We start from the raw sequence: 24,318 nt of genomic DNA on the forward strand, positions 1-24,318 counted from the left end.
AACATAAAACTCCATTTTCTGGCTAAACGGACAGCACTAGAGCCAAAGGGATTAAAATCTGTGATCACTTTCACGTCCCACTAAAATTAAATTTTTTTGGGAAGACATAAAAGTCCATTTTCTGGCTAAACGGAAAGCGCTAGGGCCAAAAGGATTAAAATGTGTGATCACTCTTACCTCCCACCAAAACGTGATTTTCTACTGAAACATAAAAGTCCATTTTCTGGCTAAACGGAAGGCCCTAGGGCCAAAAGGATTAAAATCTGTGATCACTCTTACATCCCACCAAAATTCCACTTTTTGGTGAAAACATAAAAGTCCATTTTCTGGCTAAACGGAAGGCCCTAGAGCCAAAAGGATTAAAATCTGTGATCACTCTTACATCCCACCAAAATTCCACTTTTTGGTGAAAACATAAAAGTCCATTTTCTAGCTAAACTGAAGGCCCTAGGGCCAAAAGGATTAAAATCTGTGATCACTCTTACATCCCACCAAAAATCGATTTTCTAGTGAAAACATAAAAGTTCATTTTCCGGCTAAACGGAAAGCCCTAGGGCCAAAAGGATTAAAATCTGTGGTCACTCTTACATCCCACCAAAATTCGATTTTCTAGTGAAAACATAAAAGTCCATTTTCTGGCTAAACGGAAGATCCTAGGGCCAAAAGGATTAAAATCTGTGATCAATCTTACTTCCTACCAAAATTCGATTTTTCTCGCACCAAAATTCGATTTTTGGGAGAAAACATAAGAGTCCATTTTCTGGACTAATTTTTGGAGATATTACTTACATGATTGTCCTCATTAAAATTGCTACACTTTTTATATTTTAAATTTCTTTATTGTTTTTATGTTCAAATTAGAACATTTAAATTGCTTACACGGATACAACTGTTTTTTTGTGTTTTATTAATGTTATTTATGTTTAAGATGGAACTACACTTAGAAAAATTACATAGATTTTTTATTATTTCTTTGTATACTTTTTATAATTATTTTGTTTAAGAATCATTTAAAAATCTCAATTTCTTTAGCAAATATTTTACTATGAATAAGTTATTTGTATGTAAGAGTTTATAAAAAATGTTTTACTTTTAAGAAATTGGCTTTAACTATAAAATTAATATATAAATATTAAGACAAATTAAATTTAAGCAACTAGAACTTATAACTAAATAAATACAAATTGTTTAGAATATTTTACAAAAGAAAAAGTGAAGAAGAATTTAAAAATAATTTAAGTAATATTTTTTTTTTTTTAATAAACAATTTAGCTAAGAAAATAGTTCTTTAATGATTTAGATAGAAAAAAAAGGAATAAATGGTAATTTAAAGAAATTAAGGATGTATGGAAGTAAAACTTGTTGTCAAATAGAATATCCTTACTGTTTGAGTTTTTATTAAATTCTTTTAAAATATTTTTCTTTATTTTATTATAAAATGACTTTTTTGGAGTATCTATGTGGTATGTATGTTGCACAAAAACTCTTTTCTACCTTAATTTAATATTTTCTTTTTTTTCCTTTTTTATTTATATCATTTTAAACTTGTCTATTGTTTGTAGTATTGTATATTTGATTTTTGCTTTTAGCAAATTATTTTGCAAACCATACAATTAGTTTAAAGTTATACAGAGTTTTCTCTAAAAAAAATCCTTAAAAAACTTTGTTGTTGTTCTCTTAAACACATTTAAATTTAAAAATTAATTAGTTTTACGTTTTTTATAACATAAATTACATTAAACCTCTTCAAAGTCATCGACATCATCATCATCATCATTAACATCTATTCCAGTTTATCACATTGGTATACGTCTTACAAGTAAATATTCGGAAAACTGTTGACCCTCTACACCACCGCCTGTGCTGGCCTCGATGGTAAAGCCGGCATTTAAAAGCCTTGTTAGCACCTGTACAGAGTTGAGTTTACAATAACCATTGAGCGGGAAACGTATGATTTGACGCCAATCGCCTTGATTCCAGGACACACCACTGCGACTGGTTTGTGTGGCTTGATTGACTTCGGGAAAAACTTCGTCTAGTAGCGAACGTTCGGCTGAGAGCATAATGCGTTCACCCAAATCGGGTGATATATGTAAAGCCACCACTTCATAGTTGTATTCTGTATGAGTGGACGCTCGTGGACTTGTTTTAATGCGTGCCGGGGGTGTGGGCGGCGCCACCAAATAGTTGCCATTACGTACACGATCTTTGCGCATGCTTTCTAATTGTTTAATCATGGCTAAAATGAAATTAATTAAACAAATTTTTTCCCATAACTTAAACCCCAAATACTCACGTTCTACTTCAAAATAACGCGCCTCTTCTAACAACAGCTCCAAATCTGGAAAATCATCCGCTATTAACAGTCTCGAATTTCTCATAAAATTCAAAATATGCCTAAACATGCCACCATCTCGATCTATAAAATAATGTTGCTTTAGCGAATCCAAAACAATGGGTATGGAACCATTAAATAATTTGGCCAATTTTGAATCGGGATATTTGGTCAATGTTTCTAGAGAACTGGTGTATATAGTGCCACCCACATCAATGTGCACAGGTGCGGTATAACGTGAGGCAGCCGCTACACAAGGTATACCCGTTATTGGTTTATGATTCGCATGTAAATAGGAAGCCGCACTACCAGCAGATCCCGCTGTACTGGCCGACGCCGAAGTACCACTAACAGAACCCACCGTACCAGGCGGTAAACCTAAAGGTGTTACTGCTGAACTGGCTGGGGGTGTAGGTGTGGGTGAGCTGGAATTGGAAATCGTTGGTGAGACTGTGGGAGAGGCGCTGTAAAGGGAAATATTCTTAAGGTTAATTGATTTATATAGATAAATAGTTGTTTATTATTGTTTACCTAATTTTGATATCATTTCTGCATATATTCTACCAGTAGCTGACAAATCCCTAGGTTCCAACGATTTGTTTTCTCTTTCTCGCTCTCGATCCATATCGCATTTTTTTCTGAAAAACAAATAAAATAAATTTGAGAAGTTAAGTTAACCATTTAAAAGGAATTTAAAATAAGTTTTTAGACGAGTAAACTTTCTGTATAATCTTTTTTTTCACTAAAAGTCCAAGGAATTTTTAAAACTGAAGTGCTTTGTGTAAGGCTTTTTTGTTAGTTAGTTAGTTAGTTAGTTAGTTAGTTAGTTAGTTAGTTAGTTAGTTAGTTAGTTAGTTAGTTAGTTAGTTAGTTAGTTAGTTAGTTAGTTAGTTAGTAGTAGTTAGTTAGTTTAGTTAGTTAGTTAGTTAGTTAGTTAGTTAGTAGTTAGTAGTTAGTTAGGTTAGTTAGTTAGTTAGTTAGTTAGTTAGTTAGTTAGTTAGTTAGTTAGTTAGTTAGTTAGTTAGTTAGTTAGTAGTTAGTTAGTTAGTTAGTTAGTTAGTTAGTAGTTAGTTAGTTAGTTAGTTAGTTAGTTAGTTAGTTAGTTAGTTAGTTAGTTAGTTAGTTAGTTAGTTAGTTAGTTAGTTAGTTAGTTAGTTAGTTAGTTAGTTAGTTAGTTAGTTAGTTAGTTAGTTAGTTAGTTAGTTAGTTAGTAGTTAGTTAGTTAGTTAGTTAGTAGTTAGTTAGTTAGTTAGTTAGTTAGTTAGTTAGTTAGTTAGTTAGTTAGTTAGTTAGTTAGTTAGTTAGTTAGTTAGTTAGTTAGTTAGTTAGTTAGTAGTTAGTTAGTTAGTTAGTTAGTTAGTTAGTCCTTTCAAAAGTAACAGTTTATGTGTTAATAAAATGAAACTTTTCCTTTTAGAACCTAAAATTCTTTCATTATTCGAATAAGTTTTTTTTGAAAAAGTCTTATCTTACGAAAAGTAACCATTTACACAAGTATTCGTTTCTTTTACAAGTTTTTAAAATTATTTTAAAAAATCGCCTGAAACACTTTTACACACACACCACCACCATTTCTTTATATTTACGGAAAGATGAGCTTTGTGGCCTAAAAACTTGAGAAACTTATTGGTCTGACATTCACATGCGATTTATTTTTGGTTCTTGTATACATTGTGATCACCTTAAGGCATATTTCAGTTTAAGCTAAACCTTTTTTCTTCATTCCTTTATAACGTTGTATGACGAAAACTAAAGTAATATAGAACAGCAAAAATAAAAAAATATATATTATAATGGTAGGGCTATTGATTGGTAAGAGTTGACGAAGGAATGGAGTGGGTGGAAAAGGGGTGTGTATGTATAAATGTTAAGAATTTTATAAAATTTACAAAAGATAAATATTTATTTTAACTCTCATTAATGTTTTAATACATAAAGTAACTCTACAGATTTCTAACATGTAATCATGACATGTGGTTCAGTTTTCCTGCAGTTTTAAATGGAGTTAATGTATCCATTTTAGAAAATACTTTGATAACTATTGCATTGACTTAAATTTTTATAACTTTGAAAGACTTGTCATATTGATACACTTTTTAATATAAAGAGAAAGTTCATATCCACCTAAATGTCTCTAAGTAATGTGAAGAGGTAGTTAGTCATTACTTTAGTGTACCTAAGTAGTCTAGAGAGTAGGTATTTTATAATTTACCGCTCTATGAATATGTTATTTAGCAAGCAGTTAATCCTACAGGTTATATTTGAAGTGGCATAAACACCCTGAACTTCCGGGTTCCATGCTTGCTAAATATTTAGTTGTTTTAAAAACTAATTTTTTATACAGACACATACAGACTAACTTGCTACAAACAACAAACTTATACTGTGATCCTTTATCAAACAAAAAATTTTCCAAAATACAAATTAGAAGAGTTTTATTCAAAAAACATTAAAACAAAAAAAAAAACTAATAAAATAAATTCCCTTAGGTAATCAGGATGTAGATAATATAACATAGAATGGATTGGAATAGAATAGTAAAGTCATATCGAGCAAAGTAGTAAGTAGTGGTGTAGAAAAAAACAACATGACATTTTAAGCTTTAAACCCTTAAAGGCACTAAAAACAAAATGAGGGAAAATGCTGTTGTAGTTGTTGCCTTTGCTGCTGCTGTTATACTCTTTCTCTATGTCGCAGTAACGAGATTGATATTGCAACAAAAGGTACATGGGTGCAAACAGAAACCAAGTAAGAAGAGGGAAGAATTGTAAACTAAAACAAAAGCTTTAGAAAAGCGTAACATATTAGCGCAGTATTAAACAAATATTTAGCACAAAGTTCAGCATAGACAAAAACCTTACGGTTGAAAGCCTCGAGGATAAGAAAAAACAACAAGAAAAAGCAGCAACGACAATATAGACTATTTACCAAAAGGAAGAAAAAAAAAATAAATATACATACAACCCAAAAAGCCTATTGGCAAAGAAAACACCCTCTGCTCACTTACTCACTCATTTACTATGATATTGTACATGCAACCGAAATACTCCAACATTCACACTCTTACTACTGCAACATTTGTGTGTGGGTTTAATATTACTGCTGTTGCTGCAACAGCAATAATGACGATGATGATGCTGATGAGTACGATGATAATGTGGAAAAAGTCTTCTACTATGAAGCTGAGCAGGATGATGATAATGATGAGATACGTGTAGACGAAGAAGAAATATTGCCGTTGGCATTTAGTTGGAATAACTAAGAGTTACAACAACTACGGTAACAATAATACAACTAATACTATTGCAACTAAAACAACAACATTTTCTCAACTAACTCTATTCTATTTAGCTCAAGTTAAGTCAACCAAGTCAATGTGAATCGAAGCAAAAAAAAAGTCCTATTCGTTTCTTTTGATTCATATTTTCACATTTATTTAAGTTAGAAGACGGGCGGGGGGGAAGGAGAAAAGAAAGGAAAGGAGGCCCGAAGAAGAGGAAAGGGGGGGAGGAAAAAGGGGCCGGCAGAGGCAGGGACAACGAACGAACGAACGAAAACGAACGAACGAACGAACGAACGAAGAACGAACGAAGAACGAACGAACGAACGAAAACGAACGAAAACGAACGAACGAACGAACGAACGAAGAACGAACGAACGAACGAACGAACGAACGAACGAACGAGAACGAACGAACGAACGAACGAACGAACGAAAACGAAAACGAACGAACGAAGAACGAACGAACGAACGAAACGAACGAACGAACGAACGAACGAACGAACGAAAGAACGAACGAACGAACGAACGAAGAACGAACGAACGAACGAACGAACGAAACGAACGAACGAACGAACGAACGAACGAACGAACGAACGAACGAAGAACGAACGAACGAACGAACGAACGAACGAACGAAGAACGAAACGAACGAACGAACGAACGAACGAACGAACGAACGAACGAACGAACGAACGAACGAACGAACGAACGAACGAACGAACGAACGAACGAACGAACGAACGAACGAACGAACGAAACGAGAACGAACGAACGAACGAACAACGAACGAACGAACGAACGAACGAACGAAAACGAACGAAGAACGAACGAAACGAACGAACGAACGAACGAACGAACGAACGAACGAACGAACGAAAGAACGAACGAACGAAACGAAACGAAACGAAGAACGAAGAACGAACGAAAGAACGAACGAACGAACGAACGAACGAACGAACGAACGAACGAACGAACGAACGAACGAACGAAACGAACGAACGAAGAACGAACGAACGAACGAACGAACGAACGAAACGAAAACGACGAACGAAACGAACGAACGAACGAACGAACAACGAACGAACGAACGAACGAAACGAACGAACGAACGAACGAACAACGAACGAACGAACGAAAGAACGAACGAACGAACGAAACGAACGAAAACGAACGAACGAACGAACGAAACGAACGAACGAACTGAATAACGAACGAACGAACTAACGAACGAACGAACGAACTAACGAACGAAAGAACTAACTAACTAAACGAACGAAACGAACTAACGAACTAAGAAGAACTAACGAACTAACTAACTAACGTAAGAACGAACTAACGAACGAACGAACTAACTAACTAACTAACTAACTACTAACTAACGAACTAATAACTAACGAACGAACTAACTAACTAACTAACTAAATTAACTAACTAATAACTAACTAATTAACTAACTAACTAACTAACAAACTAATTAACTAACTAATTAACTAACTAACTAACTAACTAACTAACGGACTTATTACAGGAAATTGTGCAAAACGGTATAGAACCTCTTTTGATTTCAGTTAGTTATCAATTCTGCCACTTTCTTCTTTTTAAAGCGTATATTATCATAAACACATAAGCATTCTAATCTATTGGGTGGTTGAGTCTTCGAGATTGTTTCCTATTTCCCTCATATTTTTATCCATTTTTACATATTGTTTTCTTTTTGTTTTGTTACTCCATGGGCTAAACCACTACATACTGGAGCTGGTGTTTTTGTTAACTTTGCTCACACAGACACATACACACATATAAACTCATATCTTTTAGTTTTTATAAAACAACAACTACAAACCCTCTACAGAGCAAAAGAAAAGAAAAACCTAACAAACCCTTAAGCAATTAACTACGACTAAATATCTAGCCATATAACCAACCATGCAGCCAAACCAACTTGCCTAACATTTAGTCAGTCAGTCTCAGCTATTGAGAGGCCGTAGAAGACCTAGAATAAAACCATAAACTCTAGACCAAAAATCGTTCATTTCATTTCGTTTCGATTTACAATGCACACTTGGGGAATATAAAATTGAAAATTAGTTCTTTCTAGTCTCTTCCACATAAGTAGTTACATACACCTACAAGAGCATTCCTTTAAATACTGAAACACATACAAAGATATTATTGCTTGCTCATAGGAAAATGGGGAAAAAGTTTCGTTTGGTTTCTTAGGGATAGTAAGTTTTGTGTAGATTGTATTTGTTTGTCTGATATCATATGTTGTTAGACTCATACCAGTTACTAGATTCATATGATGCCTTTTAACATCCATGTATTTTGGTTTGTATATTCATTCAAGTGTATTTGTTTCTCAATCTATACAAGTGCAGGTTTTTGAACAATTTTTTACTCCTTACAGATATGAGCATGTATGTGTTAGTAGTAACAAATATTAAAAAAAAGAACTCAAACACAAACATACTCTAGAATAAAGTGAAAAAGTTTTGCAGGCAAAAGACCTTATCTCAATTTTAAAGTGCCTTAAGAAATTTTTGGTTTGTGTAAAACGAAAAGAAGAATATTACACATACACACGCTAGTAGAGGAGACACATATACAATGACATTATAACCCTCAATTGTACCTTGCAGTTCGATGGGTCTCAACTAGTAATTTTACTTTTCACTGGCGGATATTTAACATGCGTAAGACTTGGAAAGAATTTAGTGGACCCATTGCAAATGATCACAATTCTCTTCGATTCTGCAATAGATTACTTCTGGTAGCAAAAATAACTACTTTCTTGAAGTATAAGATAAAGTTTTAAATGACTTCATTGTGGAATACTTAGGGGTACTAACGTAACGTTTCTGCGAATTTATTTAGGGACAATATAGGACTGATTGACTTTTCTCTGCATTACTTTGGAATACTAAAGTGCCGGTTTTACAAATAGTACTTTAGGGAAAAAATACTATTCAAAAAGGACGTTTTGACTTTCTGCAAAACTATTGGGTAGAGTAACCTTATGTTGGTTGTATGGGTTCATTTGTTTGTTTTGTCTTCTTATTTTAACAAAGTACCATTTTTGATTTCCCCCAAAAAGCTCCATATGAGTTACTGGGATGCACATCAAGCATGGATAATTTCAATTTTGAAAAAGTACTAAAATATACGAAGTAAAGGTCTCCTGACTAGTCTACGAAATTATATATTGAAAATTCTATAGACTGATTTAGTGACTAGTCATGGACTAGTCTATTTAATAGTCTATTCTATTTACCCTAGCCTATGGACTTGCCCATGGACCTTTACAGTGACTCGATTGTTGTCTGATCTATAGACTAGTTTATTGACCAGTGTATAGACAAGAATAGTCTGGTTATTAGATTAGTCAATAGAGCAGTCCATAGGCTAGTCCACAAGCTAGTCAATATACTTGTTCATAGACTAGTCTATAGATCGATCAATAGACTAGATTATAAACTTTTCCATAGACTAGTCAATATATTAGACTAGTGAATAAACTAGTCCATAGATTGATCTATAGGACAGTCTATGCACTAATATATTGACTAGTCACTAAAGTATGGACTAATGTGTAGGCCATCGACTTGTCAATGAACTAATGCAGTGACTAGTTTATTGACCAGTCTGTGGACTAGTTTTTGGTCTTTCGACCAATCTATAATAAGTATATTGACTAGTCTAGTCTATCCTATGGTCTAGTCTATAGGATAGACTTATAATAGTCTAGTTAATAGACTAGACAATAAACGAGTCTATAGGCTAGTCAATATACTTGTTCATAAACTGATCAGTATACAAGATTAACGACTTTTCCATAGACTAGTCAATACACTAGATTGGTCAATGCACTAACCTATTGACTTGTCAGTGGACCTTTCCATTAACTATAGTATTGACTAGTCTACGGACTAGTATATTAACCATTATATAGGCAAATATATTGACTAGTCTATTGAACTACGAATTAGTTTATAGAATAACCTGTTAACTAGTCTCTGGATTTCATTGCCAGCTTTTATAACATAGAAATAGTACTTAAGATGTCTTGGACAAAAACTGACTGAATTTCCCATCCCTGATGCACATATTTGTATAGTATGTAAAAAACAAACCAACGATAAGATAATTTATTAAAATATTTAAACATGTATCTCTTTTATTATTGACTTTTACTTACATACATACTTTACATATAAACTTTCTATGTATTTTATAAATAAAAAATTAGAATTAATGAACAATTTTTTTTGTTGCAAATAATTGTTTTAAAGAAAACAAATCAAGTCAAATGTGAAAATGAAAGGAAAAGTTAGTTGAATATTATATTAATCATTTCAAAATGGGTCCTTAAAATCGTTATTTTCAAAATTGCGTCTTAATGGTTCATTACAAGATACTGATAAACCTTCTCTGTTCAAGGGTTATATTGATACTACGGGCACCTTGAAAGTCTGAACTTTTGTTTACATTTTGGAGTAGTGGTTAATTGATTTTGCCATTTCATCCAGAAAACATTTTATCTTTATTCCCTTTTTCTGAAAAGTTACACGATTATTTCGTATATATTGTCGACTAAAGTACTCATAATGCTTTAAACTAACACATGTACAGATAAAGGCTAAAATAGTTGTTGTTTTTCAAACATTTTCATCATCATCTTCATATCCTAACCAACAGGAACAAACATATGCAACAGGAGATAAAGTAAGAAAAAACGAAAAAAACACAAAACAATAATAACACGAAAACTAAAACAACATCATACATATCAACAGCAAAACAACAGCATTATATGTAAAGAAGCACAAAACAGAACTGAAGAGAAAAAAGAGCGTTGTAAAGGAAAAGAAATGAACCAAACACAAATCACAAAATGTCCTTAGGAAAAGTTAAGAAGAATTTATAGCCAACAGCAAATTGGATGGGTTCTCATTTCATTTTGTTTGGTTTAGTTCAACATCATCATTATCATCAACAACATAGCCAACCTCCATATCATTGTTATGCTTCTCCTCATCATCATCATCATCATTATTATTGTCAGTGTCGTTGCTGATGTTGCCTTAGTTCTTGTTGGTTCGTAGTATTGTTTTGTTTTTATAACAGCCTTTTAGCTCTTTAATCTCCTCCCACACACACACACATACACGCTCTTAGACATTCCTTTTCAAACAAACTCACAAACTCAATGGGTTTCCCTTGCCTTATACTTAGTACCCAAAGGAAAAGTAACCAATGTGTCGTCTCATACTCGTACGAATTAAATCATTTTTGTTGATGAGACAGACGATAGCTGGCAAATGAAGAACAATAAATTCGTACAACTCTTTTATTTTTTTTTTGTTTCTTTTATTATTTTTTTAAGAAATCCAATTCTGCTTTTTTTTGTAATATTGGTTTAAGGCTGAAAGGTGAATTAAGGTCTTGTATTTACTTGTACTTGGCGAAATAATATAAAGGACTAATATTCATGAAATGTGTATTTTTTTCGGATTTTCATAGCTGTAGGATGACATGCATAAGATTTCGTTAAGTTAAATTTATAGAGTCTTGCTCTTGCTCATGAAATGCTTGTTTTTGTTAATTTTAAAAAAGGAATTTAAAAAGTTTTTTTATTTGCTGTTTGAATTATTTCTCATGTAGAAATAATTTAGTTTGAAGCGTTTTGTTGGCAATGAGTGTGTTATGGTTTGTTTGGGGGATAATTATAGCAATATTCGGAGAAATTTTAATAAGGTATAAAATTCCAGTTATAATCATGAAACAGAAAATTTTCTGCAAAAATGCGTTTTGCAGTTTTAATATTTTCTTTAGAAAAAGGTTTCCTTTAAAAGATAAAAATGTCTTTCGCTAGTGTAAGATAGATAGATAGATAGATAGATAGATAGATAGATAGTAGATAGATAGCTAGATAGATATAGATAGATAGATAGATAGATAGATAGTTATAGATATATAGATAGATAGATAGATAGATAGCATAGATCGATAGATCGCTAGATCGATCGCATAGCTAGCTCGATAATCGATCTAGCGATCGCTCGCTAGATCGCTCGCTCGCTCGCTCGCTCGCTCTAGATCGTCGCTGCTCGCTCGCTCGCTCGCTCGCTCGCTCGCTCGCTCGCTCGCTCGCTCGCTCTCTCGCTCGCTCGCATAGATAGATAGATAGATAGATAGATAGATAGATAGATAGATAGATAGATAGTAGATAGATAGATAGATAGATAGATAGATAGATAGATAGATAGATAGATAGATAGATAGATAGATAGATAGATAGATAGATAGATAGATAGATAGATAGATAGATAGATATATAGATAGATAGTAGATTAGATAGATAGATAGATAGATAGATAGATAGATAGATAGATAGATAGATAGATAGATAGATAGATAGATAGATAGATAGATAGATAGATAGATAGATAGATAGATAGATAGATAGATAGAATAGATATAGATAGATAGATAGATAGATAGATAGATAGATAGATAGATAGATAGATAGATAGATAGATAGATAGATAGATAGATAGATAGATAGATAGATAGATAGAGATAGGCTAGATAGATATGATAGATAGATAGATAGTAGAAGATAGATAGATAGATAGATAGATAGATAGATAGATAGATAGAAGATAGACTAGATAGATAGATAGATAGATAGATAGATAGATAGATAGATAGATAGATAGATAGAAGTAGATAGATTAGATAGATAGATAGCTAGATAGATAGATAGATAATAGATAGATAATAGATAGATAGATAGATAGAAGATAGATAGATAGATAGATAGATAGATAGATAGATAGAGTAGATAGATAGATAGATAGAGATAGATAGATAGATAGATAGATAGATAGATAGATAGATAGATTAGATAGATAGATAGATGACTGATGGATGAATGACTGATAGACTGATAGTTAAACAGACTGACATACAAACAGATATAGATACAGACATAGATACAGACAATTAGACAGTTGTTTCTGTGTAGATCGTTATACATATATTAGGCCGGGTGTAGAACTAATATTTTCTCGCAATTTTTGGAAGTTATTGGTAATGTAAACATTTCCTTTTAATATACCATTCCATTAAATTTACACACAACTTTCATAACCAACATATGGAAAATAATAATTTATTTGAGCCTGAATTCCTACAGACACATCCACACATCCACACACACACACAGACATAGTGACATTAACTTTTCTTTCAATTAAACATTGTTTAACCTTTCATTTTACCTCAGGTATATTAAATATATTTCTACATTCTTGTGATAAAAAAAGCACATACACAGAGAAAACAAAAAACATTAAATGTAATAAATGAAATTCGGGCTTTTTTTATAAATGAATATATACCGACATGCATGTAGAAAATATATTTATGGATGTGTGTGTGGATGTATATATAAAAAATATATAGCTCTCCTTTGATTCATTTCCTTGCCTAAGGCTTTAGTTACCAACAGCACTAACAGCAACAGTACCACCAACGCCACCACCACCCAATTTATCAATAGCCGCCACCCAAAACCCTAGCTTAAAAAATGAATAGCCAACTAAATATATGCAGGAGTATGTGATATTCAACCACACCTGACCCCCAAAGGCTGCAGGAATAGCAGAATATACAAAAAAAAAAAAACAACCTTTGCATAAAAAAGCACATCAAATGCATTTTTATAATATGTATAAGTATGTATATATTATATAAAACATATATACATATGTATGTATATAAACAATGTATATATGTAAGAGAAAATATATTAAATTAAACAGAAACTGCTGTAGGGTCGGAATATTGTTTTGTGTCTTTGAAAGCAATGTTTAGCAGTGAAGTAAGTTTTAAGTTAGCTTTGTTTTAGTTTGATCAAGTTTTTACTTCTCTTATCAGTTAAGAGAAATTTAGTGATCGGTTCTAAAAATCTTCACTCTATAACGAAAGTCTTCTTCTGATTCCTTGCAAGTCTCTCTTAACTTTAGAATGTAAGATTTTGAATTAATTTTGATATTGCTGATCATGCAGTATTATATATCACTTGTCAGTGGAAAACATTTAATGATCCCAAGATTCTATTGATAGTGAAAGCAAGATTTCTTACTCAGTTATTTGTTTATCAAAAAAAGCAGCTCTAATTTGAACAATTTTTCATCCACTCTTTTCCAGTGCAGAAAAAATTTAATGATCAGCTCTATTGATCCTCTTGAAAAGTATTTTTATTTTGGAAATATCGACCAATTGTTCAATATAATTTTGTTTTATTAAGGATGCAAAAGAATAAATCCTATGCAAGATCCTATAGGTCGTATAACACGATCATTAACTACATCTATTATTTTCTACCATTTTCTTTGATCTTTCTTCATATGTCTTTCAAGATCTAAGATCTTTTTGGATCTTCAAAACATATATATTTTATAGTTCTTTAGTTCCTAATATTTCTTATTTATCCTCCATATTTTCAACTGTTAAATTTTCTATTTTTTTACTTCAATATTTATTTCTTTTGCTTCTCTTGGTTTATACACTTTTTGGGAGTTTAGTTTTTTTAGCTCTTTTCTTCTTTTTTTGTCCTTAACCAATTGAATTTTGGTTATGCTCTGATTTTAGGGCATTCAACAAAATTACTTCGTTTTAGCCCAAAACCATAAAGAAGAAAAGATGGCAAAACATCAACTCATGCTCAAAGGAATCAAATGCATACACACGCACACACAGAGACATACTGATGTTAAATATACCCTGCAGTTCAGGAAAACTTTCTCGATGTAGTGATTTAGCTTTTTACCATTTTCGATATTTTTCATTTACAGACTATAAATGGACTAATAACTCTGCCATGCATTACTTTTGGTGAGTCAAATAACTACTTTCTAAATTTAATTTTTAATGTGACTTCTGTCTAAATTACTTAGGGACACTAAGAAGGCTACTGTGAACTACATAGGGACAATAAAGTGACAAGTTATTTAAAAGTTATTTAAAAGGGTTGTATTGGTGCCTTGTAATTCGAGAATTTTGATTCTTTTACAACTTCTTTTATTTTGACTTGACTTACAACTCTTATACACCAATACTACGATACTAACCCATTCTTAAATATAAAAACCTTTTGGTGTAATTGTTGTTACTCTTGTTATACTTATTATTGCTGTTGTTTTAAAGTTTAGTTAGTATGTGTTCACATCAGACCTCCTCAGGGATCTTATTGAATGTTTTCTATTTTCTTTTTCTATGAGTGTAAGTAGTCGGATGTTAGTTTCTCTATGTGGGTGTATGTGTATGGTTATGTTTAGTCCTGTGTAGTATGCATACCAAATGCCTAAAGTTATAAAATTCTATAGAAAAGAACTTTAAGAATTTTAGTCAAAGTTTACACAATTAATAGTTTGTGGTAGAGAAGATTTTGTTTTGATATAGGGAAAATTTTATTACATAGATATGTATGTTACATACATTGATTTTTTGATTTGGATATTGAATAAAAAAAGAAAGAAAATATTTTATATATCAATATAAAATTATATTTTTTCTTGTAAATTATAGACAATTAAACATATAGATAAAATTTTATTAATAAAAAATAAGTAAAAAAATAACTTAATAAAAACTTTAATTTCCTATCATGGAATTTTCTTTATGCTTTATCCTATGTATGTGTAGTACAACATTACAAAATTAACTCTAATGAACCTATAAAACATTCTATTAACGTTGTAGATTGAAATTTACAACATTTCTGAAATACCAAAAACAAGTTGCAAATTTGGCATTAAATTGCACTAAACTAGCAGAGTAAATATCTAAACAATGGCAACATGTTATAACCTAAACTCATTAATGTACAATCGCTACAAACCCAGTAAATCTTAGAGGTTTAGTTTAAATTCAGAAAGATTTTAAATTACTAGAATGGATAAAAGGATTTGGAGTACCGCTAAGAGGTAATATCAAAAGTTCTTAACCGTATATCAAACACATTAAATATTTGTCCTAAATTGTTTCTAGCAAAACCTAGATTCATTTAACATGGAACAATTTGTTACAGTTGAACTGAAACTTTAGCTCTGAACTTTGATTTTTTACATTCGATATCTAAATTTTTAATAATTTCAAAAGTTCCATTTTATTTTTGATATTAAATGCCAAGGCCGGTCGTGGCTGAAGAAATGCTTATTTGGGTTTGCATTGATGTGATTAGTATTGTGTAAAAGTATGTAATATTCGTCCTTAGAATGTTGGTTATTTCAGAAAACAATACATTAATTGGCTGACTAACAAAAACGCTGAAATTATAAAGACCATTTCAATTGAAATACAATGTATAGGCTAAATTTAGGGTATAAGTGATTAAGAGTAAAAATCGTATTTATACCCTACACCACTATAGTGGGGAGGGTATAATGCTTTTGTGCTGATGTTTGTAATACCCAAAAATATTGGTCCTACACTCACCTAAAAGTATACCAATTGGCTCAAAATCACTTTCTGAGTCGACTTAGCTATGTCCGTCTGTTTGTCTATGTAAAGCTTGTGCGCACTCTACAGGTTGCAATTTGGCACATATTCTTCTTTCGACCCAAAGATAAACGCTTTTGAAAATGGTTAAAATCGGACCATTATTTCGCCTAGCTCCAATACAACCGTGCTCCCCGAATAGGGCTATTGAGCTAATAATTTTGTTAAATATTCCAGTATGTCAACAAAGATCGGCAAAATTTAGTTTTAAAGAAGCTCAAATGACATTGCCGACCCTTTTGACCCCAGCCCCCATACAAATTCCCCTTCAGAAAATGACTTGAAGGTCCGAAATCCACATCTATTTCTCAACAATAAGTAAAAGTGACCCGGAATTTAAAAAAATAATCCAAATTTTTACCATACTCACTGGTGTAGGGTATTATATGGTTGGTCATGCGCGACTGTGAATTCATACTAAAATTATATTTGTAACCTCCAACACTTTAGTGGGGGAGGGTATATTGGGTTTGTGCTGATGTTTGTAACGCACAATAATATTGGTCCTATACCCACCTTAAAGTATACCAAACGGCTTAGAATCATTTTCTGAGTCGCATTTTGAAAATAATTCAATGAAATTTGACATATGATCTTCCATGGTACCGGAGACGAAGTTTATTGAAAATGGTTAACATCGGTCCATTATTTCACCTAGCCCCCATACAACTGAACCCGCCGAGTAGGGCTTTAAAGTTCATAATTATGTTTAATATACTCGTATCTCAACAAAAAGCTGCAAAGCCAAGTTCTATACTTGCCTTGATGACCCTCATGAATTTTATAATTATGGGGTTTCATTTGATCATAGCCCCTATACAAAGCCCCCTTCAAAATTTTACTTAAATATTCACAATTTTATTTAACAATAAATGGCGTAAGTATAACTGAGGAAAGGTACAGTTCAACTTAAAAGCTTTATTATGAAAACTAAATCACATTTTATTTTTGTAACAAGTGTAGTCGGTCTCGCCCGATTATAATTTCTTACTTGTTTTTTTTTTTTTTTTTTAATTTTACATCATTCCATCCCTGACTTTTCGTTAGCGTTTTCAATAACAGAACAATAATTGTTACATTTTTATTGTACTCGCATATGATAAAAAACTGAAATTTTGACAATATTATACTGGTTTGTTTTGGAATTATGCTCATATATCCGTGATGGACTGATTTTGAAATAGAAAACTTCCTGAAAACATGTCTGTTAGAACAGTTCAAACTTTCTAGGTCGGTCGTAGGGTTTAAAATTTACCCCAAATGCTCTTTATCAATAAGAAAGTTATTTTTCTCTTTCATAAAATCTTCAAAAACTCTACCACAAGAGCACAAGTTATGCGAAATGGACACTCTCGTCATTACTAAGTACTAGTGAAATTACTAGCGAATAGTAGTTACTTTATACTGAAAAATACTTTAATATTTATAATCATAGTAAATATTTTTCTTTATTATTCATATTACACACGTACTTACACAAATTTAAAAACACAGAGCTAGTATATGTATGTTATACACAAATACATATTTACAAACATTTACATACATATAATGAAATATTATAACATATATATACATACGTATATATTAAATTTACATATAAATATTCATACATTTGTATATGTATATTTGTATATGTATGTATGCTTTGTGTAACTGTGTTAATATGCTGGTAAATGTCCATTATATTTCTATAGAGTTTAATTGGTCATATCAGGCTATTTTAAAATATAAATATGTACATACATATATGTATATAACTATTCATTTACATATTTTACATAAATACTTATACATTTTTATTTAAACATATACCTGGCAGTTTTACAAGACATTGGTGTATCACCTACCAACTAGAGTTCAGTTATACTCTCCACGTTTTTTGAAAGATATATATAAGTTAGTCATTCACTTCGTAATTACCACACTATAATCATCCGATCTTTAAAAGCATATATATTATGGATCCTTAAAGATAGCGGAATCGATATGTCTTTCCATCTGTCTGTCTGTATCTATATTGAATTCAATTTTCTGTTATATTCAGTATCTGGAGTTTCTAGAAGGAATCGAACCTTCAATCCTCAGACCGATAGACTAGACTACTAAAAACTAAACAGTCCACTAGGATTCTAATGATTTATGGAAGTCAATCCTGTTTCAAAAAACCTAATATAATCTCTGAAGAAGTCCAAGTTTTTGCCTGTTTAAGGAGTACTTATTTAACTCATCATCTTCTTCCCTTTACAGATAATCCTAAGTGATAACTAAAATCACTAGATCTATACCCTCACCCCCTGAACTGCAGTGTGCAAATATGTATTCATATTACTCAGACAGACATTAAATGTAAAGTTAAATTATTCACATGTACATATATTCAAATCCTGCGTTTATGTATGAGTGTGTGTATTCACATGTTTATATGCGTTTGAGTATATTCGAAATTATATAGTAATAGTAGTAGTAGTAAATATGCTTAATTTTAAATGTTTGTATGTATTTAAGCTTAAAAGTCCCAGCAGTTAGCATTGTAGCTATTAATATTAATATGACAATGTCCTTGACGCAAAACTATTTGATTCTTTATACAATACAACCATTCATTTGTTTCCAAATTCTTTATTTAACTCGACAAGAAAGTTAAAATAACTACTCAGTGATTATACCCTAGTATACTAGGTAACTACTGACTACCATCTGCATTACCTGGGATGTAAAAAGTAGTCAATTATTACACAAAAAACTAACATAAAGTGATACATTGTCTATCAGAAAAACTCTTGGTAGGTGTATTTAACTTTATGTTTGTAAATGTTTTCTTGCATGTGTATATATGTGTGTGTATCTGTGTATATGTACATATATGTTAATATCATAAAGTGTTTGGCTTGTTTAACTGACTTCAACACCTTACGTGCGAAAATGGTTGGAAAATGTGTTAATTATCTTTTAATTACTTTAATGAATCTTTGGCTTTTTTTGCTCAGCAAATACACACACATACATATATTTAACACATCGACTGAAAAAATAAATTTACTTATAATCGTGATGACATTTAAAAAATATGTATATTTTCTCAAACCAAATTAACTACTTAATATATATAAAAATAAAAATTTTTAATATTGTGTGGGAATTTATTATGAAATATTAAAATAAAGCTTTTAATGTTTGGTATTTTATATTTTAAATTGTTTATAATAGTTTTTTGTATAAAATCCTGTTTGAGTATTATTACATCCTATTAGTTGTGACGAACAAAAGAGTTCGTTTTAGCTTTGTTCGATTTTGTTAATTGAAGTTCAATTGTAGTAAAAACCTTTAGTAGGTGACCTGGGGGTATCTAACAGCTATAAATATTGGTTTAAGGTGACTTTGAATAGGCGGACAAACAGACAGACGATTAATCGATGTCTGTCTGTTTGTCTTTCTATAAGTATTCATAATATGAAAAACTAAAGCGCTTTTATAATTTTCTCTGGTTTAAAGAATTTTTTCGAAATATCTTTAACATATCTCATTTACATTGATCATTGATAATGAGTCTTGGCAAATATGTCATTCAATAATCAAATTTCCAAAAGAAGAAAATATGTCGATATAGAAAGAACCTAAACTCTTTATTAAACAATACTAAGGCTTTTGTTGTGCAAATGAAAGGAAAACGTTCATAATAGTAGTCATATGTAGCAGCAAAAAGAAAAAACAACAACCTAACAGTAGTCATTTGAATACTCATACAAACAACAAGAAAAAATCAAACAAAACCCAGAAAAAAGAAAAAAAAAAACTAGGAAACTTGAAACTAAAGAAACTGACACTAAGTTTTCAATACCAACAGAAAAAAAAAATAAAAGAAAAATAGATCAGGCTGGTTGAAAAGAACAAAAAAAAAAAAAAACAACACACAACCATAACAGACAATTGTTTTATTTCTTGCCATTGTTTTGAAATCCATCTACAAACTGCAGTAGCTAAGTGAAATGCTGCACAAAAAAAATAATATCTTAACATAGACAACTCAACTTCAGCAAGAAGACTGAACAAAAAAAAAGACAAAAAAAAATTCTAACAACTCCATCATCATCATCATTCATGTCTAGTGATGCAGCACAACACTAAAAAGAAAGACTTTATCATATCTACCATAGGCCCACCATCACATTACAATTGTTTTTCATTTGCTTTCTTCTGAGTATGAGTTGCATAAATACAAACTGCTGGCATGCATGTTTATATGCAACATCAACATTTTAAACAGAGTATAGTATGTATCTTCATTAAAATTAGTTTTTGTTGTGTTTGCTGCTGATGTTCTTCCTCTTCTTTTCTACTATTTTAATACTACTGATTTTTTTGTTTGGATTTTTTCCGCTTCTATTCTGCTCATTTTTTTCTCCATCTTGGCATGTTTAATTTTGTGGCTAAAAACAACAACTTCAGCCAGCATCAAAAATATGAAGAATAAGAACAACAACAATTGGCAAAAAAATTGTTCTTCAATCTTGTATGTGCCACATGCATTCAAATACCACCTAACATACGGCCATCACTAGGAATACAATCATTATATACAGGGTGTTTTAGGGTGGGTGATAGAAATTTTAGATTAATTTTTCTTAAATTTACACATTTTTAGAGGAAAAGTCTAGTCTCTAGTCAAGTCTATAGTCTACAGTCTAGTCTATAGTCTAGTCTATAGTCTAGTCTATAGTCTAGTCTATAGTCTAGTCTATAGTCTAGTCTATAGTCTAGTCTATAGTCTAGTCTATAGTCTAGTCTATAGTCTAGTCTATAGTCTAGTCTATAGTCTAGTCTATAGTCTAGTCTATAGTCTAGTCTATAGTCTAGTCTATAGTCTAGTCTATAGTCTAGTCTAGTCTAGTCTATAGTCTAGTCTATAGTCTAGTCTATAGTCTAGTCTATAGTCTAGTCTATAGTCTAGTCTATAGTCTAGTCTATAGTCTAGTCTATAGTCTAGTCTATAGTCTAGTCTATAGTCTAGTCTATAGTCTAGTCTATAGTCTAGTCTATAGTCTAGTCTATAGTCTAGTCTATAGTCTAGTCTATAGTCTATTCTATAGTCTAGTCTATAGTCCTAGTCTATAGTCTAGTCTATAGTCTAGGTCTATAGTTCTAGTCTATTAGTCTAGTCTATAGTCTAGTCTATAGTCTAGTTCTTAGTCTAGTCTATAGTCTAGTCGATAGTCTAGTCTATAGTCTAGTCTTATAGTCTAGTCTATAGTCTAGTCTCTCGTCTAGTCTATAGTCTAGTCATAGTCTTCGTCTATAGTCTAGTCTATAGTTCTAGTCTTATAAACTCTAGTCTATAGTCTAGTCTATAGCTCAGTCTATAGGTCTAGTTCTATAGGTCTCGTCTATAGTCTAGTCTAATCTGTCTAGTCTAGTATAGTCTAGTCTATAGTCTCGTCTATAGTCTAGTCTATAGATCTAGTTCTATAGGTCTTAGTCTATAGTCTAGTTCTATAGTTCTAGTCTATAGTCTAGTCTATAGTCTAGTCTATAGATCTTAGTCTATAGTCTCGTCTTATAGTCTAGTCTATAGTCTAGTCTATAGTCTAGTCTCTAGTCTAGTCTATAGTCTTAGTCTTATAGTCTAGTCTATAGTCTAGTCTATAGTCTAGTCTATAGTCTAGTCTATAGGTCTTAGTCTAGTCTATAGTCTAGTCTATAGTCTAGTCTATAGTCTAGTCTATAGTCTAGTCTATAGTCTAGTCTATAGTCTAGTCTATAGTCTAGTCTATAGTCTAGTCTATAGTCTAGTCTATAGTCTAGTCTATAGTCTAGTCTATAGTCTAGTCTATAGTCTAGTCTATAGTCTAGTCTATAGTCTAGTCTATAGTCTAGTCTATAGTCTAGTCTATAGTCTAGTCTATAGTCTAGTCTATAGTCTATAGTCTAGTCTATAGTCTAGTCTATAGTCTAGTCTATAGTTAGTCTATAGTCTAGTCTATAGTCTAGTCTATAGTCTAGTCTATAGTCTAGTCTATAGTCTAGTCTATAGTCTAGTCTATAGTCTAGTCTATAGTCTAGTCTATAGTCTAGTCTACAGTCTAGTCTATAGTCTAGTCTATAGTCTAGTCTATAGTCTAGTCTATAGTCTAGTCTAGTCTATAGTCTAGTCTAGTCTATAGTCTAGTCTAGTCTATAGTCTAGTCTAGTCTATAGTCTAGTCTAGTCTATAGTCTAGTCTAGTCTATAGTCTAGTCTAGTCTATAGTCTAGTCTAGTCTAGTCTATAGTCTAGTCTAGTCTATAGTCTAGTCTAGTCTATAGTCTAGTCTAGTCTATAGTCTAGTCTAGTCTAGTCTAGTCTAGTCTAGTCTAGTCTAGTCTAGTCTAGTCTAGTCTAGTCTAGTCTAGTCTAGTCTAGTCTAGTCTAGTCTAGTCTAGTCTAGTAGTCTAGTCTATAGTCTAGTCTATAGTCTAGTCTATAGTCTAGTCTATAGTCTAGTCTATAGTCTAGTCTATAGTCTAGTCTATAGTCTAGTCTATAGTCTAGTCTATAGTCTAGTCTATAGTCTAGTCTATAGTCTAGTCTATAGTCTAGTCTATAGTCTAGTCTATAGTCTAGTCTATAGTCTAGTCTATAGTCTAGTCTATAGTCTAGTCTATAGTCTAGTCTATAGTCTAGTCTATAGTCTAGTCTATAGTCTAGTCTATAGTCTAGTCTATAGTCTAGTCTATAGTCTAGTCTATAGTCTAGCTATAGTCTAGTATAGTCTAGTCTATAGCCTAGTCTAAAGTCTAGTCTATAGTCGAGTCTAGTTTGTAGTTTAGTCAGGTCTATAGTATAGTCTATAGTTTAGTCTAGACTATAGCTACATCTAGACTATTGCTGCAGCTACATTAACCGAAAGTTTTTTATATAGGAAAGAACCCTCTGCAAAGTGGAACCGAACACTAACATGTAGTTTTGTCATAATTCTCAAAGTATGGACCAATCAAGAAAATCATAGATGCAGGAAGCGCCATTTGAGCAGAGTGTTGATATATTTATTATTAAGTTTTTCGGTGATTGAATCTGAAGAAGAAACGCGAAAGTTTAAAAACCTCACATGGCACCCTGTCTAAATCAGTCATATGTGAAAATTTCAAATTGTTTAGAAGAATATGCAATTCCTATGGTTGTCTCGTCCTTACTGTCTTTATAAACCCACACACTTATGTATATACTATTTACCCACATGCATATTATTACTACTATTATACTTTCCCTCTGACATTAATAGTCATTTGTAAGGTTTGTCAGTTGCTTAAAGTGTGAGCGTTTGTATGTGTGTGTTTATGTTTTTTGTCTTTATTTCTGTCTATTCTGGTCGTTTTTTTCGACCTCGGGCGGTATCTTTTCTATGCCAGTTAAAAGTTGTTCGCATTGCCTGTAGTTAAATTTTTGGAGATGAATTTTTTTTTGAAGACGATTTTTCAGTTTTTTTTTCTTGTTGTGTTTGTTTTCTTTTCTTTCATATACAGTACATAGTTTTGTTGTTGTTTAGTATGGTAATGTGTGTAGTGGTAACAGTGGGTTGATCGAAGGTAACGATTGGTTGATTTGAAGGCGTAGAACCATCATTAAGTACAGCCATCAACATGTTATGCTTTTCAGATTTGACTTGGCCATGGATGTCCGTGTGACCGAACACTAACATGTAGTTTGTGTTAGTCTATGACTAGTACCTTGTCGTAATTTTGAAATAGTAAAATGGTTAAAATTAGAACATGATCGATATCTGGTTTAAAAAATTGTAAATATTATTTGATCTATATCGCAACCATAAAGATTATCAAAGTGGTATTTCTAAAAGCCAATCAATATAAAATCCGAATATGGCCCTTCAGTAACGGGCTTCGTAGTCTAAAAACTTAAAGACCTTAACAATATTTTATCTTCAATTAAGAGTTATTATCAAATTGAAATCATCTCTAGAAACATGATGCCATAGTACATTGTAAACATTTTCTTACTAAAATATTAACTTATTAACTGTTTTAGACCCACTGTCTTCTGGGACTAAATATTTAAGTATGGTTGTGTATAAGATATTTTTTCGTTGGTCATATTCCTAGAAATTGATATGTGGGCGCTTTTCAAAGAAAATATTGCATGTT

General features: G+C 31.7%; 1 protein-coding gene across 1 annotated transcript in view; it reads right to left on the reverse strand.

Annotated features, from left to right (window-relative positions):
* Positions 1-1,236: 1,236 nt before the first annotated feature.
* LOC119610601 (BTB/POZ domain-containing protein kctd15-like) overlaps positions 1,237-24,318 on the reverse strand; it is a 44,745-nt gene continuing 21,663 nt past the window's right edge. The window contains 4 exon segments of the mRNA XM_037965896.1: positions 1,237-2,239; positions 2,297-2,799; positions 2,867-2,888; positions 2,891-2,973. Of these exon segments, the coding sequence (XP_037821824.1) occupies positions 1,797-2,239; positions 2,297-2,799; positions 2,867-2,888; positions 2,891-2,973 (1,051 nt within the window). The 3' untranslated portion in view covers positions 1,237-1,796.

The sequence above is a fragment of the Lucilia sericata genome, unplaced genomic scaffold (assembly GCF_015586225.1).
Source record: "Lucilia sericata isolate MDLA Ls3-8-SP2 unplaced genomic scaffold, ASM1558622v1 Contig001242F_arrow, whole genome shotgun sequence".
NCBI lineage: Eukaryota > Metazoa > Arthropoda > Insecta > Diptera > Calliphoridae > Lucilia > Lucilia sericata.